Source organism: Elephas maximus, chromosome 1, assembly GCF_024166365.1.
Source record: "Elephas maximus indicus isolate mEleMax1 chromosome 1, mEleMax1 primary haplotype, whole genome shotgun sequence".
NCBI lineage: Eukaryota > Metazoa > Chordata > Mammalia > Proboscidea > Elephantidae > Elephas > Elephas maximus.
In genome coordinates this window covers 201,305,640-201,329,149 of record NC_064819.1, presented here as the reverse complement: position 1 = coordinate 201,329,149, position 23,510 = coordinate 201,305,640, and the positions used below count along the sequence as shown (strand labels likewise).

Below are 23,510 nucleotides of genomic sequence, written 5' to 3'. Positions count from 1 at the left end.
TTTTGGAGAGCCATGTTCCACTCATGTTTCAACAAGCAAGAAGCCACATCTTAAATAAGTAGAAAAATAAGTATAGAAAAATTGTTTATAAGATCTCTAATAACCTCCCTATTTTTCTTGCACAGAGCTCAGTATACATAGACAAGTCTAGGGCACTTTTCCCTTTTTTTATCCAGAAAATTAAAAACTAAACCAAGATACACATATATATAAAATCCATTGCCTTTGAGTCAATTCTGACTCATTGCAACACTATACAACAGAGGAGAACTGCTCCATAGGGTTTCCAAGGCTGTAAATCTTTACTGAAGCAGACTGCCACATCTTTTTCCCAGAAAGCTACTAGTGGGTTCAAACTGTCGACTTTTTGGTTAGCAGCCAATCGCTTTAACCACTGGCCACTGGGGCTGCTTATACATATTAACTATAGATAATAAAACCTACTTAACCTCAGTCATGTTAAGAGAAACATGTATATTTGTGGTAAGTCTGTGTCACAAACAGCTGCAGGGACAATCATAACCTAGGTATAAGTGTGTTGTTGTTAGGTGCTATCTAGTTGGTTCCAACTCATAGCGACCCTGTGTACAATAGAAGGAAACACTGCCCAGTCCTGTGCCATCCTCACAATCATTGCTGTGTTTGAGCCCATTGTTGCAGCCACTGTGTCAGTCTGTCCTCTTTTTTGATGACCCTCTACCTTACCAAGCATGATGTCCTTCTCCAGGGATCGGTCCCTCCTGATAACATATTCAAAGTACGTGACACGAAGTCTTGCACCATCCTTGCTTCCATGGATCACTCTAGCTGTGCTTCTTCCAAGACAGACTTGTTCATTCTTCTGGCAGTCCATGGTATATTCAGTATTCTTCGCCAATACCATAATTCAAATGTGTCACTTCTTCTTCAGCCTTCCTTATTTATTGTCCAGCTTTCTTATGCAAATGAGGCAGTTGAAAATACCATGGATTGGGTCTTTTGATTTCTTCACTGCTGCTTCTGTGGGCATTGATTGTGGATCCAAGTAAAATGAAATCCTTGACTGCAGTATTTTCTTCGTTTATCATGAGGTTGCTCATTGGTCCAGTGGTGAGGATTTTTGTTTTCCTTGTGTTGAGGTGTAGATACAGAAGACTGTTGATCTTCACCAGTAAGTGCTTCAAATCCTCTTCACTTTCAGCAAACGAAGTTATGTCATCTGCACATTACAAGTTGTTAATGAGTCTTCCACCAATCTTGATGCCTCTTTTTTCTTCAGTTTCTCGGATTATTTGCTCAGCATATAGATTGATACAACCCTGTACAAATCTGCAGATTGTTAGCTTATGACAGAAAATTGCAGATAGGGGAATTAACCAAAAGATATGTTTCTTTCAGCAAGGTTGCTGTTTAAGTAATTGGCCATTTGAAACCTGCAAAAGCATATGGGTTTTTGTTTGCTGATTCTCAATGATTTTAAAGAGAAGTCTTTTTTGAACTAAGTCTGTTTTCACAGATCATGAGAAGAGGTCCGCAGGTAGTCAGTTCATAGTTTTAGCAAAGATCCCCTTTCTCCAAGGATAATAGAAAAATAATATACATTTCCCATAAGATTTTCTTACCTCCTGTTCTGATCTAGTTCCTTGGCTCTAAATCCTAAGGGAGAGTCCCTGGGTAGTACAAATGGTTTACACATTTGGCTGCTAACCAAAAGGTTGGAGGTTCAAGTCCACCTAGAGGCACCTTGGAACAAGGGCCTGGTGATTTGCTTCTGAAATATCAGTCATTGAAAACCCTATGGAGCACAGTTCTACTCTGACACATATGCAGTTCCGTGAATTAGAATCAACTTCGGAGTTACTGGTTAAGTTCTACAGAATTCTGTAACATCTAGAATTTTTGCCTTATCCTGATGCCAAGTCCCTTGGTTTTGATTCTCCACAGCTCATCCCATCTGTATGGTTCAGGATAACTAGAATAAGATGATACCAAGTTTGGAATCTTTGCCTCACTTTATTACTTTGTAACATTTTTTAAAACTATTAGAATGGGTTGCTGAAGTTTAGAATTTTTCAGTCCTTTGCATCAAACTGTAACCCTGGCTCTGTCTTCATGAAACTACAGAGTGGATGGAAATCTTTTCCTCTCTCACCAAAATAATTGATTCATTTACTGAGAGTCGATTAGGAGGTAAGCATAGTTGGACAAAGGTTTGGAATGCACTTCAGGGACAGGAACAGAATGCGGAGCAAAATAAAGATTGATGTGCTGAGACAAGAGTGTGACTTCGGAATTTTGAGGTCTTTTTTTTTTTTTATATGAGGAGCCTTGCTAGTGCAGTGGTTAAGCACTCGGCCGGTAACCAAAAGGTTGGTGGTTCGAACCCACCAGTTGCTCTGTGAGAGAAAGAAGTGGGGATCTGCTTCCGTAAAGATATACAACCTTGGAAACCCTATGGGGAGTTCTACTCCGTCCTATATAGGGTTGCTATGAGTTGGAATTGACTCAACGGCAACGGATTTTTTTTTTGGTTCATATGAATAGTTGTGAAAGTGTCTCTGGTGTTACTGAGAGCTGCTCCTGTGTAGGATGAGAAAGGGCAGATTACAAGATTGATCTATAGTGGTGAGCTTCTGGGTCATTTGTGAGAGTGCTGGTGAATAGGTATTCATGTGATCTCCCAGGAGAAAATGGTGAGTTGTGTGACTAGAAAGGTGCAAGAGACCTACCTAAAAGAGCAGGAAAAAGGGAAAGAAAGAGTTTTAGAGGGATATGAGCCTTGGGTGGTTACAAGGATAAGATGTGACAATGGGCTTGGGTTGTTGAAGTGGGTGCATCATTTAAGAATTGGCAGATCACTGGAGTTGAGATAATCAAGAAACTATGAGGCAAATGAATTTGATCGCTCATCCTCATTAATGTTGGCTTCATGGAAAGGTATTTATTTCAACTCAATAGTTACTAAGCACTCTATGTTGCAGGGGCTGTACTAGGCATATTTAACTTCGATAAAGAGTAGGAGGAGATGGTCAGAAGAAGCTATAAATGTTTGGAACTTTTCAATTTCTAGGCTCAGTTTCATGGTCAGTGTGCATTTCCAATTTGGTCTTGGCTATGCTCTGATTTCTTGAACTAATTGGTGGGACTGTTTTATTCTTCTTTAAAGAATTGTTCAGGCTGAAGCCCTCCCTTCTCTTTTTCATCTGTGTTTTGATTCCCAGGCCAATAATTTCTAGCACTGAGGCTAACAAACAACCCACAGCTGCTAGGCCAGCCTTGCTTGGCCTCTGTTGCATGTGCCGGTGGGCATAGAAGCCTCTCATCTGTCTGGTCTGTAAACTTCACTTACGTGCAATAATACAGTGATTCCATGACACAGTTTGACATGTCATCAGGTAGATTTAGTTCTGTGTTTGCATCATTGCCACCCACTCCATATGCACCGATTTATTTTCTTTGTATTTATTTCCTTTACCTAGAGCCAGACTAAAAGCAAAATTAAATATTACTCCAGTCTCAGAAATACCAGTTTACCTATATTTATAAACTTTGCATTGCCATGATCTTTAATAATTTCTATAATCTAATATTTTTTTTGAATAAGAGACAACTTTTAGCATTCCCGTTTTGATTCTGATAATAATTTGACATCTGCGAAGTAACAAAATAGGGCATAGTTTTTAAGTGCTGCTCCCTATAGCACAGAGTCAGTGTTGCCTCAGATGTATTTTAAATAAAAAATGTTTAAGTCCAACATCAGTCCAAATAATGCAATGATACAAAAGGGAATTTTTTTTTTTCCATGAACAGTTAATGAGTACACAAGAAAGAGTAGTATTTATTTAGTGATTGCATTCATTCAGTGAGCAGGAAGAGGCCACATCTGACTCTCAGCTACAGAGCACTGGTGGTCCTTATCCAGCTTCCTTGGATGGTGCTTGATAGGCTCCACTTCAGCCTTAACTGGACTCAAGAAGAATATTGTACCTTGTTTAAAATGTGAGTTTTATGACTGCTAAAATTGGTTGTGGAACTGGTTGAGGGAGTAGAAGGTGAAAGCCATCACTTAGGAACTGGCAGAAGTGACTGGCATTATTAGGACTTTGTAAGCATGGTAGCAGCTTGGATGTCCTAAAGCATCCTGGTAAATACCATCCCATGTTGGGCACTATGAGATAGTGTCCCTGTCCTGCAGGGATCAGAGTGCTTCCATTTCCCAGAACATGTCCCTTGACTATTCTTAGGAACATTCTTGGTATCTCAGTTATCACCCTCTCCTCCAAAACAAAACAAACCAGTTGTCACTAAGTCAACTCCGATCATGAAGAGCCCATGTGTGTCAGAGTAGAACTGTGCTCCATAGGGTTTTCCGTGGCTAATTTTTTAGAAGAAGATCATCAGGCCTTTCTTTTGAGGAGCTGCTGGGTAGACTTGAACCACTAACCTTTCAGTTAGCAGCTGAGCATGTAAACTGTTTGCACCACCTAGGGAGTCCTTATTAGTGACCCCTTAATTCAGCAGGTTCCCTTACTTACAATTCCCAAGCATTTCTATTTCTTTCTCCCTCTCATCTCCCATAGCCTTTCTATCTTGTCAAGGGCTTAGCTTCTTCCAGGCCTTCTTACCCTCTTTTCCTAGGATTGGTACCTTGGTTTGCATGCAGAAAAGTGTGTTGATGTTTTATGAGTATACTTTTTCTTAGGGAATCCTCATTTTCTGGGCTTAATTTATAATCTGTAGGGCAGATTAGAATGTAATTCCCCTTGAAGTCCTCATCAGGTTTCAAGGACAGACATTGTTATTTGTCCCTTTTAGGGAGGAGGACATTGCAAGGCTCTGCTCTGCTCCTCTTCTTAGAGGTCAAGAGGCACTTGGACTGGGTTGGTAAGGAGGGCAGGGTACCCCCAGGCATGGTGCATCCAGCCTGGTGCTGCTCCTCTCATGGCACTGTTCTGTGGTGATTCTTGCTAGTATCTTCCAAAAGTACCCCTTGGTGTTGCCTCACTGATAGTTCTCACTGATGACAGCTATCAGCAGCTTTCCTTACGGAAGCCTTTCATTCCTCCCTCTCACTGGCAGCAGCTTTTAGGATTCTTGAGATGGGGGAACGCCAACATATGTACCTACAATGATGTGTTATAGTTTAAAGAATACTCACTTGGGGGGCAGACCGGCTTGGCTCGGAATCCTGATCAACCACTTTCTAACTGTGGGACCTTGGGATTGTTGCATAATCTTTCTGAGTCTCAGCTTTCTCATCTGTAAAATGCAGCAATAACATCAACCTAATAGATTTGTTGTAAATAGTAAATAGATACATAGAATGTCTAATACAGTATCTGGCAGATACCAAAAAAAAAAAAAAAAAACAACCAAACCCATCGCTGTTTCATAGTGACCCTATAGAACAGAGTAGAACTGCCCCATAGGGTTTATAAGGAGTGGTTGATGGAGCTGAACTGCTAACCTTTTGGTTAGCAGGCGAGCTGTACCACCAGGGCTCCATCTGGCAGATAAAAAAAAAAAAAAAACCCGTTGCCATCTAGTTGGTTCCAACTCATAGTGAGCCTATAGGACAGAGTAGAACTGCCAGCTAGTAGATGCTAAATAAAAGATAAACAATTGCTGTCAAGTTAATTTCAACTCATTGATCCCATGTGTTTCATGATAGAGCTGTTCTCCATGGGTTTTCAATGAGTAATTTTTTGGAAGTAGATCACCAGGCTATTTTTAAAGGTGCCTCTGTGTGTACTCCAACCTTTAACCTTTGGGTTAGCAGCTGAGTACGTTAACCATTTGCACTACCTGGTGAAGACCGAAGAAAAGATATGTGTTGCTATTATTAGTAGTCGAATGCATTGGTAGCTTGACATCTGGGTGTTACTTTTAGCAGTGCCCATTAAAAAAAAAATGCTTTAAGGGGTTCTTTTAAGCAGCTTATCTGAAGCACCATAAATAAGGCACTACCCAGCATCACGTGTTCAGCCCGGACCCTCTTAGCTCCCTCTTGCTGTGCCTTAATGAAGGCGACTACGCTCTGTTGGTGACTTGGCAACAGCCAACTTTGATTTGTTCTAATGGCTATTTTCCAGGACCTACCTTGTAGGCTTAGTACAGCCTACAATTTCTGCCTGAACTCACAAAAGACTTAGCAAAAATCCCATATTTTGCCTGAGTATTTTACAGCTGATATAGGGCAATGCCCTGTCCTTCTTGGAGCACTGAGCACCCAAATAAGTCAAATTCCACAAGTAACCTCAAACTAGATGTGGAAACTAAATTCCAGTGGAGATGCTGGGCCACATTTCTGTGCATTCATCATTTATTATGCAACCATGCTTGAACAGTAATGATGACATTTTCCAGTAGAACAGAAAACAGTTTCTGCCTTCAGGGCTCATGACATTTTAGAGACAGAACAAGTGCAAACAAAGCCACGTGCAGTGTCATTTTAGTGAATGTGATGTTAAAAATGTACACGCGGGTTGGGTGCAGCATGACTGACTCACTATGCAGCACAAATGAAGAGTGGATTTAAAAACTTGAATCCCTTGGGTGCCCATTCAGACCTCTATATGCTTTTTATATACATTCAGACCTCTTCCCCATTTGGGCACTTTGATTTTCCTATTAAAAAGAAAGAAAGAAAAGACAAATAACAGAAGAAATGGAAAGTCCTAGGAGTATGTAACTGAAAATACTTCTTAACATGTATGTCTAAACTCGAGAGCACAGCAAGGGTTTCCAAAAGCAGTGTCCATATTTGTGTAGTTAGGACCAAAAACCAGAGTGTTGATGAACTCTAAGGCAGCTGAACTCTTGGAAATTTAGGGGACCACCAGGGCTTCTTCACCAGTTGAACAGAAGATTCAAAGAACCCTGTAACTGATGCCACCACCTACAGCCCAATTAGGCTAAGCATGCAGCTCCCGTTTCCTCTGGATATAAAGATCTCTGGGATATCAGAATGTCACTGAGTAATGCAAATGGTTTGTGCTTGACTATTAACCTAAAGGTTGGTGGTTCAAACCCACCCAGCAGCACTGCGGAAGAAAGTCCTGATGATCTGCTTCTGTAAAGATTATAGTCAAGAAAACCTATAGAGCGGTTCTAGTGTGTAACACATGGGGTAGCCAGCAGTTGGAATCGATTGAACTGCAGTGGGTTTGTTTTTTTTGGTTTAGCATGTTAGGATGTGCTTAGGTCATTCTCAGTCGGTGCCCAGGTTCCTGGACTGAAGTGGGCAGGTGTTATGAAGGGAATGACAGAGGAGACAATGGAAGGAGCACGTTCACATGGATAATGCTTTTTAATATCAGGTCCAATTCATGGCCCATTAGATTTTAACTGGGTTTAGTTTGCCTTTGCTAATTAGAGCAGTGTCACAGGAGCACAATGTTAGTGTTTTTTTTTTTTTTTTGACCTCCCTCAAATTCTAATAGTAAAATTGTTATTAGAGCTCAGTCTTAATCACTAAAATAAAAATATCCATTATTGTGGCCTACTTTGAGCCTAGCGTTATGCTCAGCATAAGGTATATAAAAATGAATGAGACATGGTCTGTCACCTTCAGCTGGTGTGAGTAAAGACAACAACATTGTGAGGTGGGAGAGAGGGAGACTGAGAGAGAGTGAACCCTGGGAGAGAGCAATCACATTTTGAAACACTTGTTGTGAGGAATGAGTAAAGGAAACAAAATTTAAATAAAAAAAACAACAGATTAGTAAAGTCCTATGATTCTTGCAGTAAATAGTTTTCTTCATCGTTGTCCCTGTCGTCATCATCATCATTGTCATCATCTCCAGAACAAATTACATCTGAAGCACATAAATTTTACATAATTGAAAAGAATATTTCTTTAAAAACTACTTTGAAAAATGATAAAGGGTAATAATCCTTTAATAATCATTTTTGCAAGTTTCATGCTCCTCGTAGGATGTTGTGGGATGGTTTCTGTATCACATCCGTCCTCTTGTTTGTGCTTGCCTAGGTTGAGCCAGTGATACAGAGAGGCCACGAGAGCCTGGTCCATCACATCCTGCTGTATCAGTGCAGCAGCAGCTTCAACGACAGTGTCCTGGACTACGGCCACGAGTGCTACCACCCGAACATGCCTGATGCCTTCCTCACCTGCGAGACTGTTATTTTTGCCTGGGCCATTGGTGGAGAGGTGGGGCTAGTGGTTACTGTGATGTAACACAATTAATTGTCCATGCCCCGCCACCGCCCCAAATGTGATTTGAATACAGGTAGTCCCTGACTTAAAACAGGGTTTTGTTCTGACAACTCCATTTTAAGTCGATTCTGACATAAGTTGAATACCTTTTTTTTTTATTATTATTATTGTCTTTTATTATCGGTATGTTTATAAATCCAATCTTTGTCTTTGGGGGTTGAAAACATTACATGTAAACTTACAGATATATTTTAATGCATACATACAACCATAAAAATATGCAAATCATAAAAATTTACTCCAACAATGAGGAAGAGTTGGACAACATTGGCATTTTGTCAGTTGTGGTAGTAACTCCACTTGTGAAAGGTTCTGGGTCATCTGGATTATTCCTGGGAATGGAGGTGGCATTTTTAGTCAGAAAATTAGTGAGAGTTGTCTGTACCGTCCTTCTCTTTTTTTCTTTCTACGTTTTGCAGTAACATCCACTGTTTCTTGAATCTGCCCACTGACTTTAGCAAAGTGTTCAGCATTTGGGTCCATGTTTTCAAGCAACTGAAGCCCGTGATTTAGTTTAAAAAAACCCAGCTAATGCTTTCTCTGTAAAAATTTTTGACAACTTCTCTCCTTCTTCCTCATTATTTCTTTTTTCTTCAGCATTTCTTTCCTCTTCAAAATCTGTTAAGTCCCGATCTGTCAATTCCCCCTCTTCGTGATTTATGAGTTGTTCCACATTGACGATACCAAGTTCTAAATTCAGTGTTCTTGCTATGTGAATGATCTTTTCCATCATATTATCTTGATCAGATGCTTGGAGTGTGTTCACATAACTCAGTAATTTTTTCCATATCCCCTGCATGCTTTTTCCTGTAACTTCTTCCCAGGAAAATGCAATGTTCTAGATACACTGACAGTCGTTAAGTGCAGTTTGTCATAACTCGGATATATTTTAGGTCAGGGACTACCTGTACCTATAAGTAAAGCTATATACACTACCTTTAATGTGAAAGTGGCTTATTTCCATTTTTTAAGGAGGTGATTTTTTCTTTAAGCCATTTTATTTGATCAATTATAGATTAATGGAGTTCCAGAATGTTGAAATACCTTTGAGAATGGTTGAGTTTTGAGTGGAGTAAAGCCCTTAGGACTTTTATAGGACACTGACTAATGCAATTCTCCACATTTAGGGCTTTTCCTATCCACCTCATGTTGGCTTATCCCTTGGTACTCCGTTAGACCCTCACTATGTGCTCCTGGAGGTCCATTACGACAACCCAACTTATAAGGAAGGTGAGTGTACTCTTCTTATATTTCATCCATGCTTTTGAAATGTTTTGTAACTCTTGTGTTAATGGACTTGAAACGAAATAGCAGCCTATGCTAGTGTTGTTGTTGTTGCCATGGAGTTGGCTCCAACTCATCACAAGCTCATGTGCAACAGAACAAAACATTGTCCAGCCTTACGCCGCTGTCGCGATCATTGGTATGCTCGAGTTCGTAGTTGTGGCCACTGTGTATTTTGAGTGCCTTCCATTCTAGGAGGCTCATTTTCCAACACGGTATTGGAAAATATTCTGTTGTGACCCATATGGTTTTCACTGGCTGATTTTTGGAAGCATGTCACCAGACTTTCCTTTCTAGTATTTCTTAGACTGAAAACTGATGAAACTTGTTCACCATGGCTAAACCTGCCGGTATTTGAAACACCAGTCTTGTAGCTTCCAGCATGCAAATCACCACGGTAAGACAAACTGACAGAAGGGTGGTGGATAGTAGAGTTAGTTTACACATTTATCATCCAAATTAAGATACTTTTTAGAGTGAAAAAGGATGCTGTTAATAATTACACCTAGACGACAGACATTAACCAAAGCCAACCAGGCACGTGAGCATGTGCTGTCACGAATCTTAGAACACATTTGCCTGCTACTTACCAGGACCTGTATAATGGATTTTTTGGGGAGGGGGTTATAAATTTATCCTAAATATCTAGGGCTTATAGAATATTTTCTAACTCAACATATGAAAATACTACTATTCATCACATTAAAAAGTACTAAGCATTTTGTTGTGTGATGGGCAAACTCTAAATATACTCAAGAAATATTTATGCAATGACACTGTGTAATATAATATTGGAGAGAAGGGATAGAAGTTTGTACATTTGATATTTAAGATTACTTATGTAAAATTCTAAAACCCCCAAAATGATAGCTTCAGTATGGAATTGTAAGAAGAAGTAACTCAGTTATTATTTTGCATTGATTTATGCAGTTATTCAGTAAACACTGAGAACCAGCTATATGCCAGGCCTGTGCTTGAATATAAAAAGGGACACTGCCCCCACTCTCGTGGATATTATAGTCTAGCAGGAAAGAGAAACAACCAAATAATCAGACCAATTAATATAAATTTATATATATTCTAATTGGTCCCAAGGAGAGGTGCCTGACACTGTGAGACATTGGTGAGCTAATATAGCTATAAACATATGTGTAGGCTGGGGAGTGGGGGCAGAAAGGTTTCCTCCAGGAAGCAAACTATTCATCTGGGTGACTGGATGTGCTAGGGTAGAGATGAAGAAAGGAGCTGATGAGCTGGGAGATCAAGGCAACACCAGACCATCTAAGTTCTTGTAGGCCATGGTAAACATTTTGGTCTTTATCTTAAAGGCAATGGGAAGTGATTGAAGAGTTTGATGCGGTGGAGTCAAATATTGAGATTCGTATTTTGAAAAAACTACTCCGACTACTGCCGGATGGAAAATAGATTGTAAGGAGGGGTAACGTTGTGAGATTTTTCAGCAGTAATGTTTCTCTAAATTAAAAGTAATTTCCAAGATAATTGTGCTTATTAACAAGCTAATAAATTGCTTTAACTGCCCAAAGTGATTCACACAAGATACTTTCTCTGAATTCACTTTAATTTTTCACCCATAAGTCATGTCCCTTACTCTGAACCTTGAATCTATAAGAATTAAAGTTAAAAACTTTCATAAAACCAAAAAAATACTTTCAAAAAAACCTATTACCAATTCTAAAGGCTACATATCCATGAAAATATATTTGTCTATAAAAATTGTTTGTAATAATAATGAGAAAGACTCTTGAATGTCCTATGTTTATATTGCAAATTTTATTCTTAAAAATTTTTACATTTTTAATTTTATATTATTCATAAAAGGAATGTTCTATATAAAACCAAAACCGTTGCTGTCGAATCTATTCCGACTCATAGCGACCCTATAGGATGGAGTAGAACTACCCCACACACTTTCCAAGGAGCACCTGGTGGATTCAAACTGCCGACCTTTTGGTTAGCAGCTGTAGCACTTAACCACTATGCCACCAGGCCACCAGGGTTTCCATAGTGTTCTATATAATGTGTAATAATTCTGCAATTAGAAATTCAACATGAATCACTTCTTTTATAAAGTATTGTAAAGGTGGAATATTTGATAGATTTGCCTGTCGGTTTTCAGTCAAGTTCACTTTCACATGATGTTTCAATGCAAAAATGGAATGTAAGCTTATTCTGCGAATAGGTTAATATAGAACTCAAGATTTTAGTACTGTTTTTATTCATATTCATAATTAGAAAACAGTCTTAGAGTTATGTTAATTTTACCTCCAAAAACATGTGGATTTGGATTACTAGAAATGTTCTTTTTAATAAGCACTTTTTATTTACTTAGTAAATTATTACTTTGTTTCACTAGATAACGTATTAGTGGTCCAAACAGGTAATGCGATGAATGAACCTAACTACAGGAGGACCCAACTGGAATTCTTCCTTAACTTTTACCCCATCTGTTATAATAAGGAGGCAGGTTAAAAGAAATATAAAACACAAAACAAAATTGTCCAAGATATGTCCAAAGAATATTCTAGAGTTAGGACAGACAGTCCCCATTGTAATGTGCATTCATATGTGCATTGGTGATAATATAAAATAAGAATTGATTTTCATGATTTATTTAACAAAAGAATGAGTCCCTGGTATGTGCCTGACCACCAGACACTAGACATACAAAGATGAAAAGACATACTCTTTAACCTGAAGATGCTTTGGACTAAAAAAAAAAAAAAATTTTTTTTTTTCTTTGGACTAGCTGCCATTTATTGAGTACTTAATTTGTGCCAAACACTGTTCTGAATGCTTTGCATTTAAGCCTCATGTCAATTTTATGAGTTATTCCTACTGCTATTAAGGCCATTTTACAGATTGAGAAACTGAAGCACAGAAGGATTAAGTAACTTTTCCAAGGTCTTACACCTAGTAAGCAGCAGAGCTGGCATTTGAAGCCGGGAAAGTCAGCTCCAGAACCGGTGTTTTTAATCATCACAGTACTTCCTCATGGTGACCCTAAAGATCTGAACAAACCCAAGTCAACAACAAATAATTAATGTATGTTCATAATAACGAAGCACTAAGCAGAAGAAGCTTGCATTTTTTCAAAGCTATTAAAGAGGTCGAGAGATACAGATTTCCTAGGATAATTATTGGGATAGTTCAATTCAGCATTCTGGTAATGAATATTTTCTAAGTATGTGTGCGTGCATAAATTTGTGGGATGTATAATATTAAATGAGAACTAGTATAAAGACTTGGTGTTTAACAAAGAAGGATTAACGATCAGCAGATTAAGTGGATCAATTTAAAGAAGATGAAAAAGCAAAAAGGGGAAAGCATCAATTTGGTAGTCGCAGGTAGGTAAATCACTGCAGAAGGGAGTCAGTTAATTTCAGTTAGTTCAATAGATTAATGAAGTGATTGAGACTCATAGTCTCTTCCTTATGATAGCTTTGGTGACAGCAAGGAGTGTGTCTTATTTATTTCTAATCTCCACAGAGCTTAGTATAGTGCTGCACACATCATAGATTCTTAATAACTGTTTATTGAATAACTGTTTTTTGGGTGACTGGAGAATGGTGATAAAGTATAAAAAGAGAAAGTTAACCTTTAGTGCTTTTCTCCATCAACAGATAACTTCTAGACCAAAGGACTTTCACCTCTAAGTAAATATAATTGAACTTTGCCTCCGAACAATATAAAACTTTTGCTAAGTTATTCTATATCCTAATAAGTGGTTTTAGAATTTTCATTTTGCCATGTGAGAGAATAGTGGAATGTATCAGCTGGATAACAAACATTTCTCCCGTAGTGTGCCGTGTAAGTCCAAAGTGGTTGTGGACAGTATGTTTGTGAAGCTGAATGTTGTCACCAGTTAATCTCTGATTTTCTTCCTTTGCATTGTGAGATTTTAAGGAAAATTAATGAGCCCATTTCAACTGAATATGCAGAACTTTTTTTAAGAACTCAAATTCAATTTTACTTATGTGCTCTTGTTCCAGGATTAATAGATAATTCAGGACTGAGGTTACTTCATACAACTGATATAAGGAAATACGATGCTGGGGTGATCGAGGCTGGCCTCTGGGTAAGCCTCTTCCATACCATACCTCCAGGGATGCCTGAGTTCCGATCTGAGGGTCACTGTACTCTGGAGTGCCTAGAAGAGGTAGGCAGCTTCTGAGTCTGAGTTGCTATTTACAGATACATTGATGTTCTTAGAAACTGTATTGTAAAAACTTCATGCTTGTTAATTATTGATCCCGTTCTGGTCATCACATTGTGAACCCATTAAAATTTTAGTAGGACCTTTGATTGCCTTTTTAAAAATTGAAGGCTGTAGTTGTTGTTATGTGCTGTTGAGTCAAGTAAGACCATATAGGATTGAGTAGAATTGCTCTGTAGGGTTTCCTAGGCTGTAATCTTTATAGGGAAGAGTCCTGTTGGTGCAGTGGTTAAGAGCTTAGCTGCTAACCAAAAGGCTGGCAGTTCGAATCCACCAGCCACTCCTTGGAAACCCTATGGGGCAGTTCTTCTTTGTCCTATAGGATTGCTATGAATCGGAATTGACTCTATGGCAACGGGTTTGCTTTTTGGTTTTAGAATCTTTATGGGAGCAGATTGCCTGGTCTTTTCTCCCACATAGTGGCTTGTGGGTTTGAACCTCTGACATTTTGCTTAGCATCCCAGCGCTTAACCATTGTGCCACCAGGGAGTGGAATTCTGAAGAGAAGAATAACTTCCAGGGTGTTTTTCTTCCTAGTCCTTACTCCTTGGTTTATTTCATATCGGGCACTTTATCTTTTACAATTTCCACCTTTGTGTTGCCTCCTCTTCTTTTTTTTTCTTTTACCTTTTATTCATATTCATTTTTCCTTCATTCATTTTAATATATTTTTTCCTTTTTTGCCCTGCTTTACAGTTCCCTTCTTTAACCAAAGAGCAAGAATAGCTAATAACAAAAATATAAATTGGATAAGAGAAAACCATATATAAGTATTTAATAATGATTGCTTCTATTGATAGCTTTTTTCCATGGCTCATATTCTTTATGGGCTACATTATCCTGTGGCTGTGGACAGTATGGCAGGCTGGTGAATTAGAAAGATAATATTCTCCTGAGTTATTTAGACCATGATTCAAATTGCCATGACAGTATGTTCTAGCTGTGGGACCAGGGGCAATTCACTTATTTTCTCAGACCCTCTTGTTTTCTCATCTGGAAAAGTGAGAATAGTTTGTCCCTTTAAGAATTGGGATGTGCAGGTTAGTAACATATTGAAATCTTTTCACTAGAAGTTTTGACTACCCCTTTATCTTCTAAAAGAAGGAAAAAGAAAGATAAGATTTAGGAGAGGGACCTCAGGAAGCATTAGTTCCCTTTCTTTTCTCCTGCCAAATATTGCATCACAAAGACCATGTTGTTAGGGATAAGTCATGAAAAAGCCAAATTAAAATGTTGCGCATTTACTCAGATTTCTTAGCTACTCTTCTCAGTTGTCCCTCCAAGTACCTTCAAACACAAACTGTCTGAACATGACTTGTTTGGGCTAATCAGGTCTTCCTCTGTGTCCCCCGCAGGCTCTGGAAGCTGAAAAGCCAAGTGGGATCCACGTGTTCGCAGTTCTCCTCCACGCTCACCTGGCGGGCAGAGGAATCAGGTTGCGTCATTTTCGGAAAGGGGAGGAGATGAAATTACTCGCTTATGATGATGATTTTGACTTCAATTTCCAGGAGTTTCAGTATCTAAAGGAAGAGCGAACAATCTTACCAGTATGAATGTTTTTGTTCTTTTTCACTGAATGTTAGGATCGTCATGAGACTTTTATTTGCTGAGATTTAGTAAGGTTTCTACTAGTGAAATTAATGGCTCATTGTATCCATATTTTTAAAGCCACCCGCTGTGGGTGTTGCACAACCCAGTTGGAATGTGTTTGATCCGTTTTCCAGACTTGAAACTCATTTATCTTAATGTTCCCAGGGGCAGTTCAACTTGTTGATTTTAAAAATGAACTCAGATTCTGAGCACAAAATGTTATTGTTTTCAGATTTGACTTTCCAGTTAGGAATCTTTTGGGTTGCAGTTGAGGTAATAGAATCAGATGTTTTCTTATGCCATCTTGAATAGATAGAATAATTTTTAGAAGTTTCATTTCAGTCAAAATGAATATAATGATAATTGTTTCATTTGATGAAGGTATTCTGACTTAGCTAATTACACCGTGCCGTGTAATCCAACTTGCAACAATACTTATGTTTATGGTGCAAAGATAGAAGGGTCTTATGCCTTGTGAGGATAATTTTTTTTTTTAATTTTATGATTCTTTATTTTGTAAAATTTTTTTATTGCATAATAATACAGGCTCAATTGTCATGTAATTTTCTACCCTTATTCCATTCCTAAATGTATAGAATTCTCACACTATTTATGAAATGAGAGTAATATCAATATCTTTTCTACATGGTGCTGAGGATGGGGATGTGTAAATGGGATGAGCTCTCAGGGAGAAGGCACAGCATAATATGATACTAAGTGAGAAGGCGAAAAAGCAAAAGAAGGTTAGAAAGAGGAGGGGTCCCTCTTTTTTTCTAATGACTATCCCTTAAATCCACAGCTCTGGGCCTGTATTCCTTTCAGAAATTCTTTGAACACACCCTAAGAGTGGAAAGATGATCCTTCAAGATTCTTAATGGCTATACTCTCTTGTATTGTGTTATCTTGGGGCTTCCCAACCAACTTTATGGTGTTATCTCAGGGTTTCCTAACTGGTATGCCACAAGTAGGGTATATGTGCATTAAGGTACTGATCTTGGGGCCCTCTGAGAGCCAGGCAGGGAGCAGGTGTACTAGGGAAGCTAGTACCCACGGCTGGCTGCCTCTAGCCCATGAGAAGCCTCCTCCATTTACCTGAGTGGTGATCCATAAACATATTATTTTCTGCTCATACTGTAATGTTTAAAAGGTTGGAAGGCACTAGAAAAACAAATTACTATTAATTTACCTCACAATTCAGTTGTAAGGAAACAAAGACATGGTTAAAAACCTTCAAATGAAGTAAACACAGTAGTATCTATGGTAACACTTTTTAAGCACTTAATCTGTGCTGAAGACTAAGCATGCTTTGTATCATTTAATCTCCTCACAATAAAGGTGAAAAATAAGTGCTATTTTCATCATTATTTAGATGAACAAATTGTTCCCATGTGGTTCAGGTCCTTATTTAAGGCCATGCAGCTAGTAAGTGACAGTGTCTGGCCTGAACACAGAGAACCTTGTTTGTTAGCTGGGTTATTATAGCATATTGAAGCATAAAGCTTCAATCTGAAAGCTTTTACTTTTATGTTTTAGGGAGATAACCTAATTACTGAGTGTCGCTACAACACAAAAGATAGAGCACGAATGACTTGGGTAAGAAACTATTATTATTATTATTAATATTCATTTCTGAGGAGAGAGGAATAAACTTTGATTTTAGAAGAATAAAAAAAAAGAGTAAAACAGTATTCCCATTTGGAAATAAAATTCATGAAAGTCTTGAGCATGAAGTATTATAAAAGTAAAATCAGAGATGTTTTAGCTTTTTATCAGAGGTAATATTAACTGATGATACTATGTGCAAACCCTGGTGGTGTAGCCGTTAAGAGTTATGGCTGCTAACCAAAAGGTTGGCGGTTCAAATCCACCACGTGCTCCTTGGAAACCCTATAGGGCAGTTCTACTCTGCCCTATAGAGTTGCTTTTGGTCAGAATCGACTCAATGGCAATGGGTTTGGTTTTGGTTTAATGATACTATGATAATATATGTGATATAATTTATTGACCCTTTTATGAAAAGTTATCCTTTGTTTTCTCATCTTCTCCTAACCAAATATTGTTAATAAGAGACTTATGGTCATTAAATGAGTATCTACTTGAGTCTGGACTTAATCAGACAAATCAGGACTTCAAAAGGAAGAATTTCTGTTTCCTTGATCTTGGGGCATGTGACTCAAAGAGAAATCTCGTGCCAACAGATTTAACGGGGAGTTCTACCAAATATTCAAGAAATAATTCATGCCTCACCCAATTTCTTCCAGAGGACCCAAAAAGAGAACACCTCCCACCAACTCTATTTTATGCAGCTGACATAATCTTAATAATAAAACTTAATGAGGACAGTATGAGAGAAACCAGTTACATGCACTAAATGGAAATATCTTTTGTATAAAAAAGATTATATATAAAAATGTACTGTTAGGAATAATTTTGGTTTAACTAAGGAATGAAAAATTGGCTTAAATTAGAAAATATATTAACTTCATTCTACATTAAGAGATTAAAGGAAGAAGACATATGATCATTTCACTAATGGTAGAAAAGGCATTCATAAATTTAAGTCATTCATAAAAAAAAAGACATTTAACAAACCAAGAATAGAAGGGAATTGCCTTAATCAGATGCAGCCTAGCTATAAGAAATCTGTAGAAAAATATCAACCTTAATGACATATTAGAAACATTTCTTAAAAATCTGGAAAGAGAGAAGAATATTAATACTGCTTCCATTCAGCATTTTGCTGGAAAAGGAAAAAAAGGAGATAGAGGATCGTAGAGGAAGAATCAAACACGTTATTCACAGATACAGTGATTTTTCTGCCTCAAACCTCTTGCCAGAATTGGTAAAATATAAAATGAATTGTATTTTAGTGCTCAAGCAACTGTCTGCAAGGAAATATGACTTAAAATGGTAAGTTATATAGAAATAAAATCTAACATAAGATGTGTTCGATCTCTGTGGAAATAAATCATAAGTTTCTATTGAGAGATTTTAATGTACATGGATCAGAAAGCTCAGTAAGATAAAAACATTCTTTCTATTCAAATTAATTTATAAATTTCATGTAATTCCGTAAAAAAAAATCCAAGAGATTTATGATTTGGACTTTTGGTATCCTACCTAGGAAATCTCCACCTGCACAAAGTTACAAAGATTTTTTGCTATCTTTTATTTTCTAAAAATTCTACAGTTTTTGCTTTCACATGGAGCAAGTTGATCCTAAAATCTACATGAAAGAGCAAAGGTATAAGGATAGGCAGTAACCCAAACCTGTTGCCGTCAAGTGGATTCCAACTCATAGTGACCCAATAGGACAGAGTAGAACTGACTCATAGGGTTTCCAAGGCTTCAGTCTTTATGAAAGCAGACTGCCACATTTTTCGCCTACAGAATGGAGGAAGTGGTGGGCTCAAAACATTGACCCTATAGTTTAGCAGCCAAGAACGTGAAAACTGTGCCATCAGGGCTTCTTAAGAATAGGAAATACATTGTATAAAAGAAAAACAAGGTGGGAAATGAGCTACTGCATATTAAGGCTTATTAAAGCTATGGTAATTAATTTTAGTAGATAATTAATTTGCTTATATTCAAAATGTGAAATCTGTGCCCCCTACAGTATGTAGTACTGATGTTTACGTACATGATGATAAGTTTATAGAACACTCAGTGAAATGAAGGCAAAAATTCTGTCATACTGATTGGTATCACGTTAACCAAACATCCCCGTGAACCAATGAAGTGTTCACCGTGGTGAGAATTTTACATCCTATAAGTAGAACCTTAAAGAGATTATTAGGTTAATTAACAAAGGCAACTTTTTAGAGATGGAAATAATTCTATTAATTGTTAAATGTGTCACTACTTTCTTGAAAGGCAAATTGCCATTTGGATTATTACTCTTTAGCTTTAAGATTTATTATGTTTCAACGTTGGAAGAAACAGTGTAACATTAGTGGCTTGGGTGTTGTAAGTGTCACAGCTGATAGAGCATATAGTTTTCTACATAAAATATCTCCAATTTCAGGGAGGACTAAGCACCAGGAATGAAATGTGTCTCTCCTACCTTCTTTATTACCCAAGAATTAATCTTACTCGGTGTGCAAGTATTCCAGATATTATGGAACAACTTCAGTTCATTGGCGTTAGGGAGATCTACAGACCAGTCACGTAAGTAGTAAATGGATTTCCTGGTATGGGTAATATACTTCAGAGAAGGATGGGCTTTATTTTTATATCTGATTCATTACCATGCTATGGGATTCTTTTATATATGCTATTCCATTCAATTATTTTGAACTTGGGGAAATGAAATAAGTTTCTTAGTTGCTGTGTCCTAGGTGCCCAAGGCCACCCCAGGTTTGGTGACTTGCTGGAGGACTTACAGCGCTCAGCACATAGTTGTACTCATGGCTAATGTTTATTAAGATGAAAGGATACAAAGCAAAATCAACCAAAGAAATAGGCACACAGGGCAAAGCCCAGAGGAAAGTAGGTGCCAGCTTCCAATAGTCTTCTCCTAGTGGAATCACACAGGACATGCTTAATTCCACCAGCATCTAATTGTGACAGCACGTATGCAGTTTATCTGCTGGGGACTCTCATTAAAACCTCAGCACCCTGAGAAGCCATTGGAAGCTGGTCACATAGGCATCCTCTGCCTGCACGCACCATGACAATCTAAATGTTCTCCTGCAAGGTTGAACCTTGGCTGGTGTTAGGGATTGTGTTTTGTGTTGCGAATCCTAACTCCTATACTTGTGGTTGTGATCTCTTGTGGAATGGGTTTTCCTTGTTATGTTAATGAGGCAGTATTAGGGTAGGGTGTGTTTTAAATCAATCTCTTTCAAGATATAAAAGAGCAGAAATGGGGCAAGATAGAGGCAGGCCACATGAAGATCACCAAGGAACCCAGGAACAGAAGCTGAAGAGTCAAGGACCTTCCCCCATAGCAGACAGAAAGCCTTTCCCTAGAGCTGGCGGCCTGAATTCCAACTTCTAGCCTTCTAAACTGTGAGACAATAAATTTCTGTTTGTTAAAGCTACTCATTTGTACTTCTGTTATAGCAACACTAGGAGCCCTGGTGGCGCCATGGTTAAGCACTTGACTGCTACTGAAAAGTCAGTGGTTTGAACCCACCTGTCGCTCTGTGGGAGAAAGATGTGGCAATCTGCTTCCATAAAGATTTACCGCCTTGGAAACCCTATGGGGCAGTTGGACTCTGTTCTATAGGGTCGCTATGAGTCAGAATCGACCGTTTCAGGCCTGCTATGCTGACTTTTTCAGCACAATTACATATTATAGGAACCACTGAAGCTAAAATAATAAACAGGATAAATATTATTTCTGCCCCCTTGAGATTATATTCTAGAGGGGGGAGAGGTAATAAACAAACAAGTATAAATATAAAGTGTTAGTGGTAGATATTATGAAGACAATGGAGACAGTGAAAGTGGTGTGTGGCCACTTCCAATAGAGTGGTGGAGGCCTTCTGGGGATGCAGTGTTTGAGCGGAGACCTAAACCATGAGGAACTGTCTTTGGAAAGATCTATAAGTATATTCTCCAATAGAAGACCCAGTGTGGTGGCACTAATGTGGGTGTGAACCTAGCGTGTTCAAGAAACAGCAAGAAGGTGAGTTGGGCCGGAGTGGTGAAGTAAGGCAGAGAATAAGTGAGGAGGTTTGAGAGCAAATGAGACCAGATCATGTTGGACTTTGTAGGCAGGATAAGGACTTCAGGTTTTAAGTGCAAAGAGAAGCATTTATGTATAAACAAAGTCAATTGATTGCTGGGTTTTAGAAAGGACATTAGGAAGGCAAGATAGGAAAGAATATCGATCTGGAGACTATTGTGATGGTCCTGTTGAGAGGTGCTGGAGCCTTGGGCCAAAATGGTGGCACTAGAGGTGATGAAAAGTGGTTATGTTCAGGTTATCTTTTGAAGGAAGCACCTACAGGACTTTTTGACAGATTGTATCTCGAGGAGGTGATAAGGCAAAGAGAAAAATAAAGGCTCAATGGTGATGTATGAATAACGTTAGGGAAACATGTTTGAAGCAGAAACTGAGAATTCTGTTGTGGATGTATTAAAACTAATGTTAAAAAAATGATTTTGTCTATTCTTAGTAATACTGGATAGAAGAATTAGGATGATTAGTAGAAATTTAGGGACAGTAGATTCTGTTTTAGCATAAGGAAGAATTTTCTAAAGATTGTAACTTTTCAAAACGAAAGAGACATATGTAATTAGTCAACGGCCTCACATAGATTTTTGAGGGAGTGTGTTTAAGGGGACACTAAAAAGCCAGTTCATGAGGATGTGAAGATGAGATGCTGAAGAACATAAATATTGTCTACTTTTTTTTGCATAAATATGAATTATAAATTACGGATTGTAAAAACACTCTGCTTTCTTAGTTAAACTTACCTTTGGGAGATACATTCTACTGAGTTCCTATCCAAACAACCAATGACTAACAAAAAACATAAAAAAGTAATAAAATACGAATAGCAAAAGGCATATATAAGTTAGTTTGTAGTTTACCAAGTATTTCATGTGGGTGATTTCATTTTAATTTACTTTTACACAATTGTGACAGGTAGAGCAAGACACACTATCCCAGTTTTACTGAGGGTGAAATAGTAAGAGATTAAAATATTCTTCAGCATCACACGGTGTATAATGAATGAGGAAGCAGGGGTTTATATTCTGATCTCCTGACTTATGAATATATTCTGCTGCCTTTATGCGAAGAGTAAATAATTCCATGTGCAACTAAATAAAAACTTGGCAGATAAAATGTCACTCTATGAAAAATAAGGTGTAGTCTTGTTTTGAAAATATTGGTAAATATTAAATCATTCCTTACTGAGACTTTGTCATTTTTTCTTTTGACATAATTTTTATATATTGAATAGAAACTTTTCCCATTCCAGAGTAATTTTAGAAAATGTGAAAAGCAGATATTCAAAGCCATATGTTTACGAAATGAATGAAGTGCATTCTGTGGCCCAGTGATTATCTTTTGTGTTCTAACCTGTGTGAAGCCTCCCCAAATGCTCAGCTCCCATTTCCTAACAAGCCCTGACAGTGTCCCAACTTTTGGCCTGCCCCAGGAAATATGGAAGTTGAGTTTTTCATCATTTGGAAAGAGAGGGAATTGCTTCATAGAACAAGGCCAGTTTTGAGATGCCATTGCCCACATAAACCGATTTAACTTCATGGTTAAATTTATTTATTCTTCAAAAATTACAAGTGAAAAAAGAGCCTCTATTTTAAAATACATGTTTCAATTCTAAATCAGACTTCCAAGCCTAGTTCATCATCACAGTGACATAAATGATGTTGAAGGCCAAACCAACAAGGTGCTGGCTAAAAGATCAGAAGGAGAGAAAATGGCTTGGATGCTTTTTTCTCTCTTGCTCAAAGGGATATTGCTAATTTGGTTTCAGGGTACAATACTGAAAAGGAATATCATATAGTCTGTTTCCCCATGTGTCTGTCAGTTGTTGTACTGTGGGGGCTTGTGTGTTGCTGTGATGCTGGAAACTATGCCACGAGTATTCAGATACCAGCAGGGTCACCCTGGAGGACAGGTTTCAGCTGAGCTTCCAGACTAAGACAGACTAGGAAGAAGGACCCGGCAGTCTACTTCTGAAAAGCATTAGCCAGTGAAAACCTATGAATAGCAGCAGAACATTGATATAGCGCTGGAAGATGAGCCCCCCAGGTTGGAAGGCACTCAAAAGATGAGTGGGGAAGAGCTGCCTCCTCAAAGTAGAGTCAACCTTAATGACGTGGATGGAGTCCAGCTTTCAGGACCTTCATTTGCTGATGTGGCATGACTCAAAATGGGAAGAAACAGCTGCAAACATCCATTAATAATCGGAACCTGGAATGTACAAAGTATCAATCTAGGAAAATTGGAAATCGTCAAAATTGAAATGGAACGCATAAACATCAATATCCTAGGCATTAGTGAGCTGAAATGGACTGGTATTGGCCATTTTGAATTGGACAATCATATAGTCTACTATGCTGGGAATGACAACTTGAAGAGGAATGGTGTTGCATTCATCATCAAAAAGAACGTTTCAAGAGCTATCCTGAAGTACAGTGCTCTCAGTGATTGGGTAATATCCATACGCCCACAAGGAAGACCAGTTAATATAACTATTATTCAAATTT

General features: G+C 38.1%; 1 protein-coding gene across 2 annotated transcripts in view; it reads left to right on the top strand.

Moving 5' to 3' along the window:
• The window catches only part of MOXD1 (monooxygenase DBH like 1), a 118,165-nt gene that overhangs the window by 69,615 nt on the left and 25,040 nt on the right, over positions 1-23,510 (top strand). For both annotated transcript variants that reach the window (XR_007519288.1, XM_049900946.1), the window contains exons 5-10: positions 7,970-8,149; positions 9,343-9,445; positions 13,510-13,676; positions 15,089-15,280; positions 16,857-16,916; positions 19,348-19,490. Coding sequence is in view for 1 of the 2 variants with exons in the window: in XM_049900946.1 (XP_049756903.1) it covers positions 7,970-8,149; positions 9,343-9,445; positions 13,510-13,676; positions 15,089-15,280; positions 16,857-16,916; positions 19,348-19,490 (845 nt within the window). In the remaining variant the exon portion in view is untranslated. The remainder of the gene's footprint in view (positions 1-7,969; positions 8,150-9,342; positions 9,446-13,509; positions 13,677-15,088; positions 15,281-16,856; positions 16,917-19,347; positions 19,491-23,510) is intronic.